General features: G+C 32.2%; 2 protein-coding genes and 1 pseudogene across 3 annotated transcripts; 1 reads left to right on the top strand and 2 right to left on the bottom strand.

The window, feature by feature from the left end:
• Positions 1–3,418: 3,418 nt before the first annotated feature.
• On the top strand, positions 3,419–9,305 carry LOC110671929 (recQ-mediated genome instability protein 1). Its single transcript, XM_058132605.1, has 9 exons — positions 3,419–3,997; positions 4,250–4,420; positions 4,745–4,890; positions 5,470–5,750; positions 6,430–6,752; positions 7,040–7,150; positions 7,235–7,363; positions 7,446–8,190; positions 8,379–9,305. Exons 1-8 carry the CDS (start codon positions 3,476–3,478, stop codon positions 7,614–7,616), a joined length of 1,854 nt encoding a protein of 617 aa, XP_057988588.1. The 5' UTR covers positions 3,419–3,475; the 3' UTR covers positions 7,617–8,190; positions 8,379–9,305.
• LOC110671863 (11-beta-hydroxysteroid dehydrogenase 1A-like) lies at positions 8,473–10,277 on the bottom strand (annotated as a pseudogene).
• A 300-nt stretch (positions 10,278–10,577) lies between these two features.
• Positions 10,578–12,509, bottom strand: LOC110671841 (11-beta-hydroxysteroid dehydrogenase-like 4A). Of its 2 annotated transcripts, none has more exons than XM_021834440.2 (6): positions 12,244–12,509; positions 11,938–12,130; positions 11,755–11,837; positions 11,373–11,504; positions 11,170–11,295; positions 10,578–11,102 (listed from the first exon to the last, which is right to left on the bottom strand). In XM_021834440.2, exons 1-6 carry the CDS (start codon positions 12,424–12,426, stop codon positions 10,866–10,868), a joined length of 954 nt encoding a protein of 317 aa, XP_021690132.2. In that variant the 5' UTR covers positions 12,427–12,509; the 3' UTR covers positions 10,578–10,865. The 2 variants fall into 2 exon arrangements, with proteins under 2 accessions (XP_021690132.2, XP_021690133.2); XM_021834441.2 differs by having other exon boundaries at positions 11,938–12,122; positions 12,244–12,440.
• Positions 12,510–15,695: the final 3,186 nt, after the last annotated feature.

Genomic DNA, 15,695 nt, shown 5'->3' with positions numbered 1-15,695 from the left:
TCCTAATCCAACTATCCTTTTTCTTCATTATCTTTGAGCTGGACACCACCATATATATTCATCGTTAGAGGAAGTTTAATTACCATTATCTCCTTGATGCTTTAGGTAGTTAATCTGTGATTACTGATTAGAATGAGATTATCAACTTCTTAAGCAGTGGATAAGGTTGTGGATAGGATACTTAACGTACGAAAGCTAAGAGACTGAAGACAATGATGCTGCAACTGATTTGGGATAATTTCCCCTCTCTTTGTTTCCAGGATAGTGATAGAAAAATTATGAACGTGGCAATATCAAGTGAGCGCACAACATGCCACAAAGGCTAAAGACTCTGTTGCACGCACGGGAACCATGCGATATGAGCTCGGGACATAGTAAATTTGAAAATATTAGAAAATTATGTTAAATATAATAATATTTAATTTAATTTAACATAAAAAATTTTAACAACTCTCTTCTAAAATGAGCCATCTTTGTTCGTCCACGTCAGTCCTCACTAGTCCAGCTGTTTCATAACATGTTGGGACTTGGGAGTACCAAAAAAATCTAAAAGATTAAACCCCATATATGAGTTGGGCTTGGGCGTTGAGGCTGGGCCAGTAAGGATGGTGGGGAGTTTAAGTGCTGATTGGTGATGGCCTGATGGGGATCTTACAACTGAACTGTACGTTGATGCAGATGGTTTTATTGTTTGATTGCCTGGATTATTACGGTATCTCACCAACCTTGTGCCCATTCTCCTGTCAGCAACAGCTCAACTTATAAAAACTACCAACCCAATGAAATTGAATTTCGTCTTCCACTGCAAAAAAAACTCCTTTCATTGTTTAAAGGGCCTGATTTAGTTGGCATGTATTCGCTGATTATTAAGTTTACATCTAAATGCATAAATGGCGCGCAGTTTTAGTTGATTAGATTTGGTGGCTGATTCGTGGTGGCCTGGTAGCCACCACTCTCCACATCCACATCAGAAAACAGTCCAATGGGCAATAGGTTTAACTTTTTATTAGTTTTTAAGAACTCAAGCATGCAATACAGTAAATTGATTTGCAGTTGGTCTGCTGCTAGTTTATATTAGTTGATAGTCTTCACACATTTATTTCCATTAATTTTTAATGTTTTTAAGATTTTAAATGAGGCATAAAACAACACAACAAGCGATCTTATTAAGGCAGCAGAATTACAACAGTTTTTTAACGAGTTGGGGTAAAGTTACCTCAATTTTTGAGGTAATTTTTTTCAACTGTTTTAATAACACTTGAAAACACATACAGGTACTAATTATACACTTGGATTACGTACTGGACATTAGTTGTCAGAATTTATTACCCTAGGCAGATGCAGAACTTTCCCTGAGATCCTGTCGCACAGGTTGCACTGAGGTACTTCTCCTGCAGGGCTTTTTTGCACTCAGCAATGCACTGGGCAAGTGTGCAAGGGTTGAGTTGGATGCCAAATGCACCCTCCACATGATTTGCACCGAAAATCATTATCCCCAGCACCAGGACTACCACCGTCACCGCCAACATTCCTCTTTTGCCTTCCATTGATAACTTGCCTGAATCTGTCTCTACTACACTCCTAAGGCTACTAAGTTTATGTCCTGCAAAGAAACCGCATCCGACACTCGTTTATATGGAGAGAATAGATATCCACAATGATTGGCGCATATCAAAGTAGCAAATAATATATGTTGTGATGGAACTTGGAAGGAGATAGCGATAAGCCGCCATTGCAGTTTAGTGATCTGCGCTTACTGCTGAATTCACCAAAACACTACATTGGCCTCTTTTTCCAAGATTAGTGAATCTCAACCAATTAGAGATCAACATAAGTAAAGGGTATTTGCTAGTTTTTTACACGTGTAGATGTTCGATTTTCAGCTTCATTTACCAATTGGGTAGCTCTGGTTTTCATTTCTAAAGGTATCCGAGGCCACACTGACGTGTATCAACCACTTAAAGGAAAACAGCACTTGATTAATATCAAGCCATGATTCTTTCTTTTGAAAACTGAGCACACAAATCTTGTAGAATATTTTGTTTAGATGCTAATCAGGTTTATTAGTTCATAATATGTCGCGGAAATCCCAGCTACATGGTGGTACTGTTGTTGGTAGCCATAAACCATAATCTTTTTTGCCGACAAATGAAATGGCGTACTGGAGGGGTCATGACCAGTGCGACAATAAAGGCACCAACCTAATCTGTTCCCTCCTTTGGTTTCCATGGATGGTCCATTTGTTTGCAGCACCAATCATCTAAATATTCTATTATTCTCTCCATGTCCACATTTCCTTCTTTACGCATTCAAAAAAACTATTCACGGTAGAAAATCACTGTTTTCTTTTTAAATTGAAATAAGTTTGACTTCATTAGAACGACCAATCCTCCAGTAACATTATTATCTTATATATATATATATAATAATTTTCTTTCCATTTCTAAAAGTACAAAGAAATATTTGCTATTATTTGATTGTGATGCTAGGCTGTTGATATGTATTTATATCAAATACATATATTTTAATAAAATTATTAAAAATTTATAAATTAAAAAATATTTTTTTTGAAAAGAGAAAGTTTTTTCTCTTAAAAATGGAAAAAATATTTATATTATTTATCTATTTTTTTCTATTCCAAATATTAAAAAATATAAAAAATATTTTACAGCAAATATTTCTACAAAATAAACGAAAATTAAATCTCGAGAGGGCACTGTATCTGTCATATATAATTTATTAATTATTCCATCAATTGAGTTCCTTCTGAATAAAAAAATATTTTTTTTTCAAAAAATTTAAAATTATAAAAAATCCTCTTCAAATTGATAAAAAAAGGAGATAACTAGTGAAAACAAAAAAATTTTTGGACACTAGCTTATATTGAATATCAATTTTTTTTTTTAATTTTTTCCTTTTCAATCCATAGATCATTGTTTAATTTTTATTTTTCTTTAAATCTACTTTTTTTTCCAATTTTAAAATCCACTTGAATATGTACCAATTTCAATTATTTAAATTTAATATTATGTTGAAATTTTATAATTTTATTTAAAATACAAATTCAAATTATTAATTGTTCTAAATGTACATCTATTCAAATGAAGCAACTAGATATTGAATCATATAATTATAAACTCTTAATCATATAATTATAAACTCTTACTTATTTTTACTAAAAAATCTTCATATTTTATTTTCAATAATATTTAGTATAAGCCATTAGTCCCGTAGTAATAGCAAAAAGAAAAACTCATTTTATGAAAAAAAAATGTTATTGGATCGGGGTGCAAAGGTTACCCAAACAAATTGGGGAATCAGCGAATGGACTTGGAGGCCCAATATCTACTATTTAAATTGGGCTTTGAAGGGGCCTATTATTTCGATAGAATATACTTTCCCTCCCCAACTTGAAATTTTATAGAACAAAGTGGAGGGAAAAACCCCAAACTCCTCCGACGCTTCCGAAGAAGAAATGCCCAGGAGACGACTTATGCTCAACTCCTATTCCGATGAAGACGAAGATCAAGAAAATCAACTACAAGAGCAAGACCATGAGAATGGAGTTCATTCGCAGCACGAGCCTGCTGCCAATCATCTGCCTTCAAACCCTAACCCTAACCTCCAGGAACCAGTCCCTATCTCAGACGACGACGATTTCGTTGACGTCTCCGACAATCTCACTCCTCCCTCCCCTCCACTGGATCCGATCCCTAATCACTCGCCGCAACAATCGCCACTTGTGCCTCCGGGGACATCTGGTTGTCCGGTTGGGGATTTTCTCTTAAGGATGGGATTGAAGTTAAAGAGAGAGTGGTTGAATTCTTGTCTTCACGGACTTGAGAGCTCTGTTCGGCACCTTGATGTTGAGGCCAAGGCCAAGCTTTGCTTCCAGCAGTTTTTGTTTTCAGATATGAATTATTGCGGCGGTGGTGTGCTTCCCCCAAATGTGGATTCCATGCATCTAGTGCATCTCGCAGGGCCATTCGTGTTGCAGGTGTAGTTCAATTTGATCGCCTATGCATTTACGCTTAATATAGCACCATTTTTTTTCTCTCTTTTTTGGTATTCTTGGAAGTCTATGAAACTTTGCAACTTTTTATTTGTTCTTTTTATATAAGTTAATGTATTTTGTTGTGATTTTCCCCCTTTTTCTTTTGCCTTCTGTTTTCTTTACGAAACTTTTAATCAGGGATAAGGAGCATTTTGTAATAGAAATTTATGCTCACATTGAGTCGCTTGTTTCCAGGTTGATGAGATTGTTAATATTAGTTGTCCCCTCAAAGGCAGGTATCAAGATGCTCCATCAGGGGTCAAGAGGTGCCTCAAATTATCCATGACAGATGGACTTCAACGTGTTTTTGGCATGGAATACAGGCCTATCAAGGATCTCCAAGTCTTAGCCTCTGCAGGATTGAAGGTGCCCCTTTCTATTGACTGCTAATGGTTTATACAATTGGAATTTCTTTTTGCAAACAGTGACTCTGACTCTGTGAGTGCTAGTTATTGCAACATACACTCTAATAATTGTGTGGCTTATAAATTGTCAAATTTGATAATGGATTTTATTGATAATTATGGCAGGAGTGTAATTGTTGATGTCCATGTAAGGTGCTCAAATGGCTAGTTCAAAAGAAAATAAAAATTGATGTCAATTATTATTGTGCTGTAATATATTGTCTTTCATGCATAAATGCTAGTTTTGAACAGAAAAAGTTGGAAGTGTTATTCCCTTTTCATGTAGGTTGTAATCTGTAATGTGCATATCTGGCATGGGCTTCTAATGCTGGTCCCTGAAGCTTTAGAAGTTCTTGGAGGGATGGTTGATGAGCTGGAAGCAGCACGCCAACTTCTTGTTAATGAAGTAAATAAGCCACCAAGGGGAAAAAGGTATAATTGAAGTATCTTAGATATACTGTGCCTGCCTAACATCTACGCTCTGTTATCCTTCCTGTTGTATTATTTAGATTTTGCTACTTATATCTGAATGTAAATTTAATTGTTCTCGCCATATATTTGTCCTATGTTGTTGATTGTGGCTTCTAAATGTGGTTTTTGTGTGAGATATTAGATTGTCCACAACTTAGGCTTTGCATGTGTCAACTTCTTTAAATGGTTAACCCTTGAGAAAATGATTGTGATCTAAAATACTCTAGAGTTCATGCTTAATTTCACTGTATTTTGTGGGGATGCAAACTTGGATATGACTGAAGATTTCTCCAAAGAGAATACTCTGTAAATTTCAATCAATGATTAAGTTACGTTAAGAGACTATTGCAATTTTGGAACAGCTATGCACGTTATCTGTTTTCAATAATAAGCTTCTGATCTCCTTTTTTTTTTGTTGTGCTTTTTTGATTGAAATGTTAAAAGAGTTCAGTCCTTAGGGTCACTTCAAATACAACTTCTCATTTCAGACAATGTTACTACGTTTGCTTCTGTTTTCTCTGTTATTCTGTTGTGCTACAGATCAAGGACAGGAGTGGTGCCTCCTTTAGCAACTAGAGCAACTCTGGCTGCATGGCCTTGTAATGCTGTTAATATTCCTGGAAATACCAATACCTCTGTTGATGTCCATGGAAATACCAATAGCTCTTCTACTGTTCTCAGCCATAACAATGATTTTGTCAATGTCCTTGGACACACCAATCCTTCTGTTAGTGTTCATGGACATGCCAATAGTTCTGATGTTATTAGATCCACCAATAGTTCCATATTACAAGGTGTAACTCCCTTTCAGGCAGACCAAGGTTAGATTGCTTTCTTTTCCTCCTCCTTCTTCATGCAATTTTAGCCATGTAAGGTGTGATTTCTTTTGCATGTTCAAAGTTGAATATTAACATGTATGGGAAGTATACTTCCCAAAACTTTATAGAATTTTCTCTTTCCCTTTTCACTGATTCTTTCTTTCCTGTTCTGTGCATCACATGTTGAAAGGTTCTTTCCAGTGTCTAGGAAGATGTCAATACTCAATAAGGCAGTTTCATGGTTGACTTTGAATTGAACGACTTAAGACTGGCGTTTATTTGGGTACAGTTTTTACTATTACCCATCAATTTCCATTCTTAAAGACATAAGTAGCTATTACGTGAAATCTTAGCATATAAGATGTTCTAGCCGATAATGATATCTTGGAAGTGACTCAGATTAACAAAATTTTCAGAACAATATTTTTGTTGGGACATACTTTAGCTATGTTTGCTGTGATATTCCATGCTTGTGGATATAATCGCCAAAAGCTATACTTTTACTCCATACATGCCAGTTGATGATCCGTGTTGTATTTTTGGTCATTGTTTAGCAAACTCTGAAAATGTGGGCGCTGAAATTTATTGGAATATATATCAATAGGTTTTGTTGTTATTATTTAGTAATGTTCCTTTTTAACTTGAAAAGAAAGAAAAATTTGATGTGGTTGCTGTCTTCTAGGTGCTACTATTGTTGCCCCTGGAACTAGTCGAAGGACTACAGAAGAATTTGCTGCTTCAATGAGCTCAGGGAACAACATGCCTAATTCATCATCTAGTGTTGTTTCTGATGTTGAGGAGATGCATATTGATGCTTCCTTTAACAGGGAAAATGCTGTTTCCAATGTCATTTCGAATCATGAGGATGTCCATATGGTTGATGAGTTTGAACACCCCCTCATATTGTCTGGAGACCGAGAAATCCCATTTACATACTTGGCTAGTTTGTCTGCTAAGTGGGCTGCGATGAAGGAAAAAACATCTTTTGTCCAAGGAAAAGTTAAGGTGTATTTATTTTTCTCATTTTTGCATGTGTACATACACACATAACCATTATATATATATATATATATATATTATGCTTTTACCAACAACTTATGAAACTAGTAAAGATGGAATATTTGGGCTCTTGTTTCTTTACTTCCAACGCTGGGTAAATCTAGTCATTAAATACACCTTCAAAATGTTTAAATCCTATTTGATGCTCTAATTGCAAAGAAAATATGATATTAAACTTATATAGTCTTTAATTTTTTGTTATTAATTTCTAATATTTCGAGGAAACTTTGTAGTGCTTTTTGACTGGTGTAAAGAGGTTCCAGTATAAGCGGAGGACAACATATGAGCTTCGAGTTTATGTTGATGATGGCAGCCTCATTTCTGAGATCCTAATTGATCACGATGTGAGTTTAAGTTGGATGTTCACCTATTGATCTCCTTTGACATGTTAAAATTTAACATATTAATCAGTCATTTTAAATCTTCAGGTGGTACAGAAGGGAATAGGTCATTCTCCTGAGGAGGTCACTGGCGCTCTTTCTTCATCAGATGCAAAGAGAGTTGGTGATATGAAGGAAACACTGAGACAGTTCCAAATATTCTTAGTGAATTTTGAGGTAATAGATAACTTTGTCATGAACTTTGAGAAAAATTAATCATGTTATCTTCATTACATCGTTTGTGAATGCTTTGGTCCAGGGAACAATGCGTGTAGAGATGAATCGAACCTCTCCTCTTCCAGTTGCCCTTGAGATGAGCCGAGGCTGTTCTGCTTCTGATGCCTGGTTGCTAATGAGAAGGCTGAAGTCTTCTGCTTCTGGTCAGATACCGCACCGACCCTCCTCAGATCCAATTGACATATCACCATGATTGCCTCCTCTAAATTAATGCATTTTTTCTCAGAAGGAAGTTTGGACTTTTAAAGTTGGTTATGGTGAAATATTTCTTGTTGTTTTCTGATTGAAAGAGGAAACTTTTGAGCTTTGTTATTCAGATTCATGGGTCATGATTACTCTCAGCAGGCATAATGGCAGGCCATGAAACTGAAGTTATGAGAGAAACTATGCAATCATTCCTGGTCTTCAGTTACATGCCTAGATGTACGAGAAATGGTCAGAGGATGGAACTTTTCCGGGCTTGATCCTGATTCAAGTAATGGTTTCACAAGATTTTGATCCAGGCCAGGCACCATCCCCTGAAGGCTGGTTAACTGTTCAAGTCATTTGGTAATGAGTAGAGGCAAACTAGGAAATGCAGTTTACCCCTGAACAAAATGTAATTTCATGCGGTTTTCTCCATGCAAATGTGAAGCCAACCAGATTAGATGGGAGGAGACCAGCCTGGGTAATACCAGAGAAATCTGGAGAAGCCATCGTCTTGAGTTCATTGAGACTGCATATATTAGCACCATTGTATATTCTATCCTCCTTTTTGCCTTTTTAAGGTATTTTGTCTTTATATATATATATATATATCTGTGTGTGTGTGTGATTTGTTTTATCCTTATTCTTTTGTATTATTACATCATATCCACAAGTGCATCACGGTTAAGCAGACTTGTTCTTCAAGTACAACAGACATTCCAATGTTGCCTGTACAAAACCTGATATAATTTTAATCTGTATGATGCAGGAAAGCTTCCGTTATCCATACAGAGCACAAACTCAGGAAATTTTAATGTCTACAATTCCTTTATCTAAGTTAGCAGATCAAGGATATCTTCTTGCTAATCATATCTCTGTGACTGGCCACGGCCCGGTATTAAAAACAAACGGTTGCTCCACTCTATTACCTCGGGCAAGAAAACCTTCCAAAAGAATATTGCACGGTACCAAGCTGGTTCTGTCAAGTATTTCTCTCCACGGCATGCACCTTCCACAATTGCTTTGGCACACTCTCGAGTGGACTCAAATGTACGACACTTATTTGGACCTAACAGCAAAATGTCTAGGTTACAGGTACAATTCGAGAAGACCCGCTTATGTGCATGTAAAATGCCAGTAGAATCTTACATCTCTCATTTCTTCATCCACTGCCAATTGGCCTTGCTGATTTAGGAATTTTCCTCCGGTCTTTTCTGACTCGATCAATCCAGGATTAACAATTGTTATTCCAATTGGTGGCCCCAATTCTATCCTCAGTGTCTCGTACGTGCTAACCAATGCTGCTTTACTTGCCTATACCATCGAGAAAACGGAATTCGTCACAACCCATAATTCTAAAGGAACACGTGAGATAGAGAGCACACACATACACTGAAATGAAAGATGCTCGACGGGATACCTTACATTATAAAAGCTCATTCTTGGGGCAGGTAGCCATGAGGCACACAAAGCAATAACTATGATCTTCCCTTTGCTCCTTTTTAAGTGAGGGATTGCAAAGTAAGAGCTATATACTGAACCCCAGAAGTTTATGTCCTATATGGAAATCATAACATAGCATGTTAATGGAAACATATTTCTGTACAAAAATCCTATTCTTGTGTTTATTGTATGGTTTATAATTAATACTAAAGCTTACTAGTTTCCTATGTAATAATATCTGGAGAACTTGCTACTGGGTAGGTTCATTTATGGTAAGGTATGCTAAGCTTAGATTATTGTCTAAAAAAAAAGTTTAATGAACTGATATATAGCAGTGCTGAGCCCTGTTGCATGGAAGTAAAATTTTGCATTGAACAGTTGATTACCATGGCTGGAGCAAGATTAGTTATATTGGGAATGTCATCGAACATGGTCAGGTTGCAACTCCGGCGTTGGCCGCTAGATGATCCACTGTTATCAAAGAAGGCCCATCAAGAGTTGGCAAGAATCTCGAGAGAGAGAGAGAGTTGGAAAGATCTTAATCAAGGGGAGTTGGTTAAAATGAATTTGTATGCATATATTATTCTTTTTTTAAATGTAATTGAAACATATACCCGAATTAAAGCTCAACTAAATCATAAATATTGAATTTACTGAATTATTATGCTAAGCATTAATATTAGAGAGAGAGAGAGAGAGAGGAAGAGAGAGAGAGAGAGAGAGAGATAGAGTTCCATTTACATCGACCAAAGTGCTTCACCGTCGAATTAACAAACCCTTGACAATCTTGAATCTTAAACATCTCCAGGAATAATAATAGCATCAGGGGAGCCGATCTCCTCAGCCATGGCAGCAACATTCCGGAGACGGTCCTCTCTTCTTGCAACAAGGGCTAAACGAGCCCCTTTCGTAGCATACTCGTATGCCAAACGCTTCAAACCCACAAAATAAAAAGCACAGGCATCGTAAGATAAAAGAGGGATACCTTATATCTTGTAAAGAAATTAAACAAATGCTTTAGGGATAAGTAATATAGGCTGCGACCTCGCCGATGCCGGAGGATGCTCGAGTGATAAGGACTACTTTCCCTGCTACGTCTTCTGTGAATATGCTGCTGAAAGTTGGGAGAAGATACTTGAAAAAGAGATAAGGTGGCAGGAAAAAGGAGTGCTAGTATAGCTAGAGGGGCAAACACAATATTCATCAAGTTGTTGATCAAATCCATGGCTTGTCTAGTCCAGTCTCTGGAGTTCTGGATGTCAAAGTAAATAAATAGATACATTTCTGGTTCGCCACATACCTTATTTGCATGGAGAGGATACAACACGTACCTCCCTAGGTCCCTTGCTTCCATTATAATTTTTTGGTTTTTTTTCTAAATGATTGAAAGTGATCAGTACAACTTTTGTTCCCTTGATTTTCATGGAATATTAGATTCGTAATGTAAATGATGTCTCCAATTTTCTATGAGAACAAATTGATCGATATACATATACAAGGAAACGATCAGGAAAATTTATTAATATTTTTTTTAAACTGAAGAGAAACTTTATTAAAACAAGTCTTGAAGACGTCCATAAAGTAAAACACAAGATATTCAGGAGTTGATGCGGAGAATTACACAACACAGCCAATCCTGGAGACAGGTTAATTATAACTAGGGCTGCTTTTAATGACCAATCTGCAGCTAACTCTTGTCAATTTTACAAAATTAGACAGTTCTAGCTAAAACAACAACAAAGAGAGGAAAAACGAACGCAAATGAAATTATTAATAGACATAGTTGGGAGTCCCACTTCTTTAGTGGACAGGCTCATTCTATCTTGGGCTGAGGAGATTGGGTTAAGCTGCTCTTTGAAGCCACTTGCCTTCTGTAAATAGCCCAGTGGTTGCAAAACTCCACCACCTCAGGATACAGAACCTTGCACGGATACAGCACCCTAATCCATGATGGCTCCACCAAGTACTTATCTCCACGGCAGCCACTTTTCACTATTGCCTTTGCACATGCCTCTTTAGACTCTAATGGAATAATCAAATCTACTTTTCCCTACATTTACATAATTCATCATTTTCAAGATTCATCTCTATGCACAAATAATAGGATTATCAATTACCTTTTTTGCCAGGTTATCAGACATTTCCGACTTTATCAGGCCAGGAGTTACAATTGTAATGCCAACATCCCCACCAATTTCACTTCTCAGGGACTCATAGAAGTTTATTACTGCTGCTTTGCTTGCCTGGAGTCGAAAGGAATTTCTATGATAAATCAAAGCAAAAATATATGATATTAATGGATACTAGTTAAATGGCTTACAACATAGAAACCCAGCTTCGGAGCAGGGTACCATCCCAGAGTTGAGGCAATCACGATGATTTTGCCTTTGCTCTTCGTCAGATGTGGGAGGGCAAAATGGGTGCTGTAAATTGTACCCCAAAAGTTTACGTCCTGTACATTAATTTAAGCACTCAATAACACTATGAATTAATCCACAATTCATCTTATAAAAATGCCTTAAATAAGATTGGACAAATATATTCTCATTTAATTACTTCCTCCATTAAATAAGGAGACATACTTGATTATTTCTGTGTTATGGTGAATTATCTATTGGGAGGAGATTGTACATATAAAAAAGCCAAATTCAAACGAAAAGATTGAAATAGTATCTTCTCTAATTATTCTAACTGATCATTACCATAACTCGACGGGGTAGTAAATTTTTCATGTCCTTTAATTGGCCTGATACTCCAATTCCAGCATTGTTCACCAGATGATCCACTTTTGCACCAGCCCCAACATACCCAGAATTTCGAATGAATATGGAGTTAAAAAAAATTAGGGAGAAAAAAAAGAGAGGTCCAAGAACAAGAGCACATACATCTACCAAAATGGTCCACTGCTGCACGAACAAATCTCTCAGAATCTTCCACCTTAGAAACATCTGCACCGACTGCTATGACATCTGGGGAGCCAAGATTTCTTGCCTTCTCAACAACTGCTCCAAGACGATCCTCTTTTATGTCAACCAAGACTAAACAAGCTCCTCTCTTAGCGTACTCATAGCTAATTTGCTTTAAATTGACAAGAGAACACCATAATAGATAAATAAAGATACCCATTCACCAAGAAATTAATTTCTAAGCTGACGATGGATTCATTTGTGTAAGTAGCTAAAAAATCTTACCTCGCCAATTCCTGAGGCTGCTCCTGTGATGAGCACCACTTTTCCAGACACATTTTCGCTGAATATATGCCTTTTTATGTAATAAAGAAACTTGAATACAAGATAGAGTGGGAAGAAACATAGGAGCAGGATGGTACTTATAGGAGGAAGTAGAATGTTCAACACCTTGTGAACCAAATCCATGAACTTTGCTTATGCTGTTGTGAATTTCAGTAGGAGCAGCAAGCTGCTGTGCTTACGTGCATATAATGCGCGAAGCAAAGAACGAAACGGCACTCACTCTAGTCTTCTGTTGAGCTTTGCTTAATAAATTTAATTTAACCACAAATTTTTTGTTTAAATTTAAACAAATTTAATTAATTACTTAAACACAACTATCATAACAATCTCAACGTAAAACATGTTCATTTATTTATTAATTTATAGTTAATATAATTAAAAAAATAAATTTTATTTAATTTTTTTCTTAACATATCATTTGTTCATATAATTTTATTAAAAATTAATTTACATTATTATATTATTTTTAAAATTAATAAATTTTAAATTTTTAATGTATAATAAATAAAAATATATTAATAAATTAATAAATAAATTATTATTTTAAAAGAAAAAGTAAGCCATGGAGGAGATTTTTTTTTTCTTCAAAGAGTTTCTAAAATGATAACTCCATTATCAGTCTATTTAGCATTAAGTTTTAAAGGATAAAATTAATTTTTTAAATAAAAATATTATTTTAATTATTATTAAAAAAATTTATTAAAGAAAAATTGTTATGTTTTTTAATATTTTTATAATTAAATTTAATTTTTAATTATTTTTTAATAATTTTTAATGAAAATATTTAAAAAAATAAATTTTTTAATAATAATTTTAACTGTAGTATGAAACAGGCCTTGTAGTAATTCAGGTGAAGCAAGTAACGAATTAAGCAAATGTTTAAGGGTGAAGGGGACTGGTGTCGCATCTCATCTCAAGGGTTGTCGGTGGCGGAGCAGAGCCAATGTTTGACATTACACCTTCCGTGGATGTTCCACCGACCCCTTGTCCCTATCATCTTATTAATTATCATACACTGCAACCTCCTCTGCGTCTGCTTAGCTGGCTAATCAATATTAATATATTTATATATTAATTATTATTATAATTAATTAATATTAATTAATAATTAAATTATAATTATTATATTTTAAATTAATATTTAATTATTTATTATTTTTATATATTATATATAATAAATATATAATATATATATATATTATTTAATTTTTAATTTTTAATAATAAATAATTATATTTATATTATATTATTATTATTATATTTTATTTATTATATAATTATTAAATTATTATATTTATTATATATTTATATTAAATAATTATTAATATATTAATATATTATATTATATTATTTATTTTATTGTTAAAATAAAATAAAAAAATTATTTATTTTATAAATAAAAAATAAAAAATAAAATAATAATTATTATTAATATATATTAATTTTTATATTTAATATATATATAAATATTTATATTTATTAATAAATATAAAATAAAAAAAATTAAATAATAATTAAAATTATTAAAAAAAATAAAAAAATAAAAAAAAAATAATATAATTAATAATAAAAAAAAAAAAAAAAAAAAAAAATAATAAAAAAAAAAAAATAAAAAAAAAAAATTATTAAATAAAATAAAAAAAAAATAAAAAAAAAATTAAACATACAACAACTGATGATGATCATAATAATTATCCATCATCAATCATATTTACTTTTTTTTTTTTTATCAAAAACAGCATCAAAAAAAAAAAAACAAACACTCCCAAAACTTCTTTCTCAGAAGGGTACAGGGGAGTAATAATCCTACATAATTTATTAACAAGGGCCACTTCTCTTCAGAGGGCGATAAATTTCACAGAGAAATTTTTAAACCCATAATAAATTGCCTACTTTTAAAGGATTAATTATTAAAATAATATAATTTAAAAAATTATTTATAAATATAATGTAATTTTAAAATTATTTATTAAAATAATATTTATTTTAAAAAATATGATTAAAAAAATAATTTTAAATGGTATTACATCACATTTAAATACTTAAAAAAATAATATTTAAAATGACATTTTTTTAAAGTACAATATATTATATTAAAAAATATAAAAATTATTTAATAAAATATTATTTAAAATAATATTTTTTAAAGTGGTGTCATATCACATTAAGTAGTATAAAAATTATTTAAAAAAATATTATTTAAAATAACTTTTTCTGAAATATTTATCAAAATTTACTTAAAATTTTGAAAATTCATGAAATTCAAATAATTTATTCTCTACTTATTATATTGTTTACTCTGCAATTCAATTTAATTTTTTTTATAAACTTACTATGATCTCTCTAGCTAGTTTTGACCTAACTAATATGTGCATAAAATAAATTTATTTGGAATTATTCATTTCATTTTTTTAATTTTCATTTTAAGGATAACGGCATAAAAGAAAATTTTATGTTTATTTAATGTGATAAACAATTATTAAATTAATAAATATAATACAATAAATTTTAATTAAAACCTTTTCTCATAAAATTAAAAAAATTAATTTATATTAATAATAAAATAAAAATTATTATTTTCATTTATATAATTGATATTTTTATTAATAGCTAGAAAATTCATTTCCGATGGTAAGTTTATAAAAAAAATAAAATTGAATTGTAGAGTAGACAATATAATGGGTGGAAAATAAATTCTCTAAACTTCACACGTTTTTAAAGTTTTAAATAAATTTTGATAAATATTTTAGAAAATGCTATTTTAAAAAGTATTTTTTTAGTAATTTTTGTGATGTGACATCGCTTTAGAAAATATTATTTTAAATAGTTTTTTTTAAACATTCTGATATGATGTGGCATCATTTAAAATAATTTTTTTAAGTGGTGTTTTATTAAGCAAATATTATTTTGGCAAATAGTTCGGAATCACATCTTTGTAAATAGTTTTTTAAATTATATTATTTTAATAGTTAATTCACTTTTAAAAATTTCTTATTTTTTATTATCCAAAATTTATAATGTAATTTTAATAAGCACTCAGTGTTATTAAATCCGGTATAGAGGTTGACATAATAAATGGGTTAATAGTTCAACTAATGGGTCAATGATTTAATTAGTGAGTCATTAAAAATTAATTAAATATATAAATTAATTAAAATTAATTAAATATAACACATAGTAATATAAAAAATATAATTAATTAAATTTTAATTATTTAAAATAAAACTTTAACATTTATTAAGTTATATTTAATAAATTTTAATAATATTTTTAAATTTTATATAAAAGTATTTAAGTAATATAATGTATAAAAATTTTTATAAATGTATAATCCTCTTTTCAATATTTATGAAATATTAAATATATATTAAAAAATAAATATGTTGAAATAA

Source organism: Hevea brasiliensis, chromosome 13 (assembly GCF_030052815.1).
Source record: "Hevea brasiliensis isolate MT/VB/25A 57/8 chromosome 13, ASM3005281v1, whole genome shotgun sequence".
Lineage (NCBI taxonomy): Eukaryota > Viridiplantae > Streptophyta > Magnoliopsida > Malpighiales > Euphorbiaceae > Hevea > Hevea brasiliensis.
The sequence above is the reverse complement of the archived record's forward strand: the minus strand, read 5'-3'. Positions and strand labels throughout refer to the sequence as shown.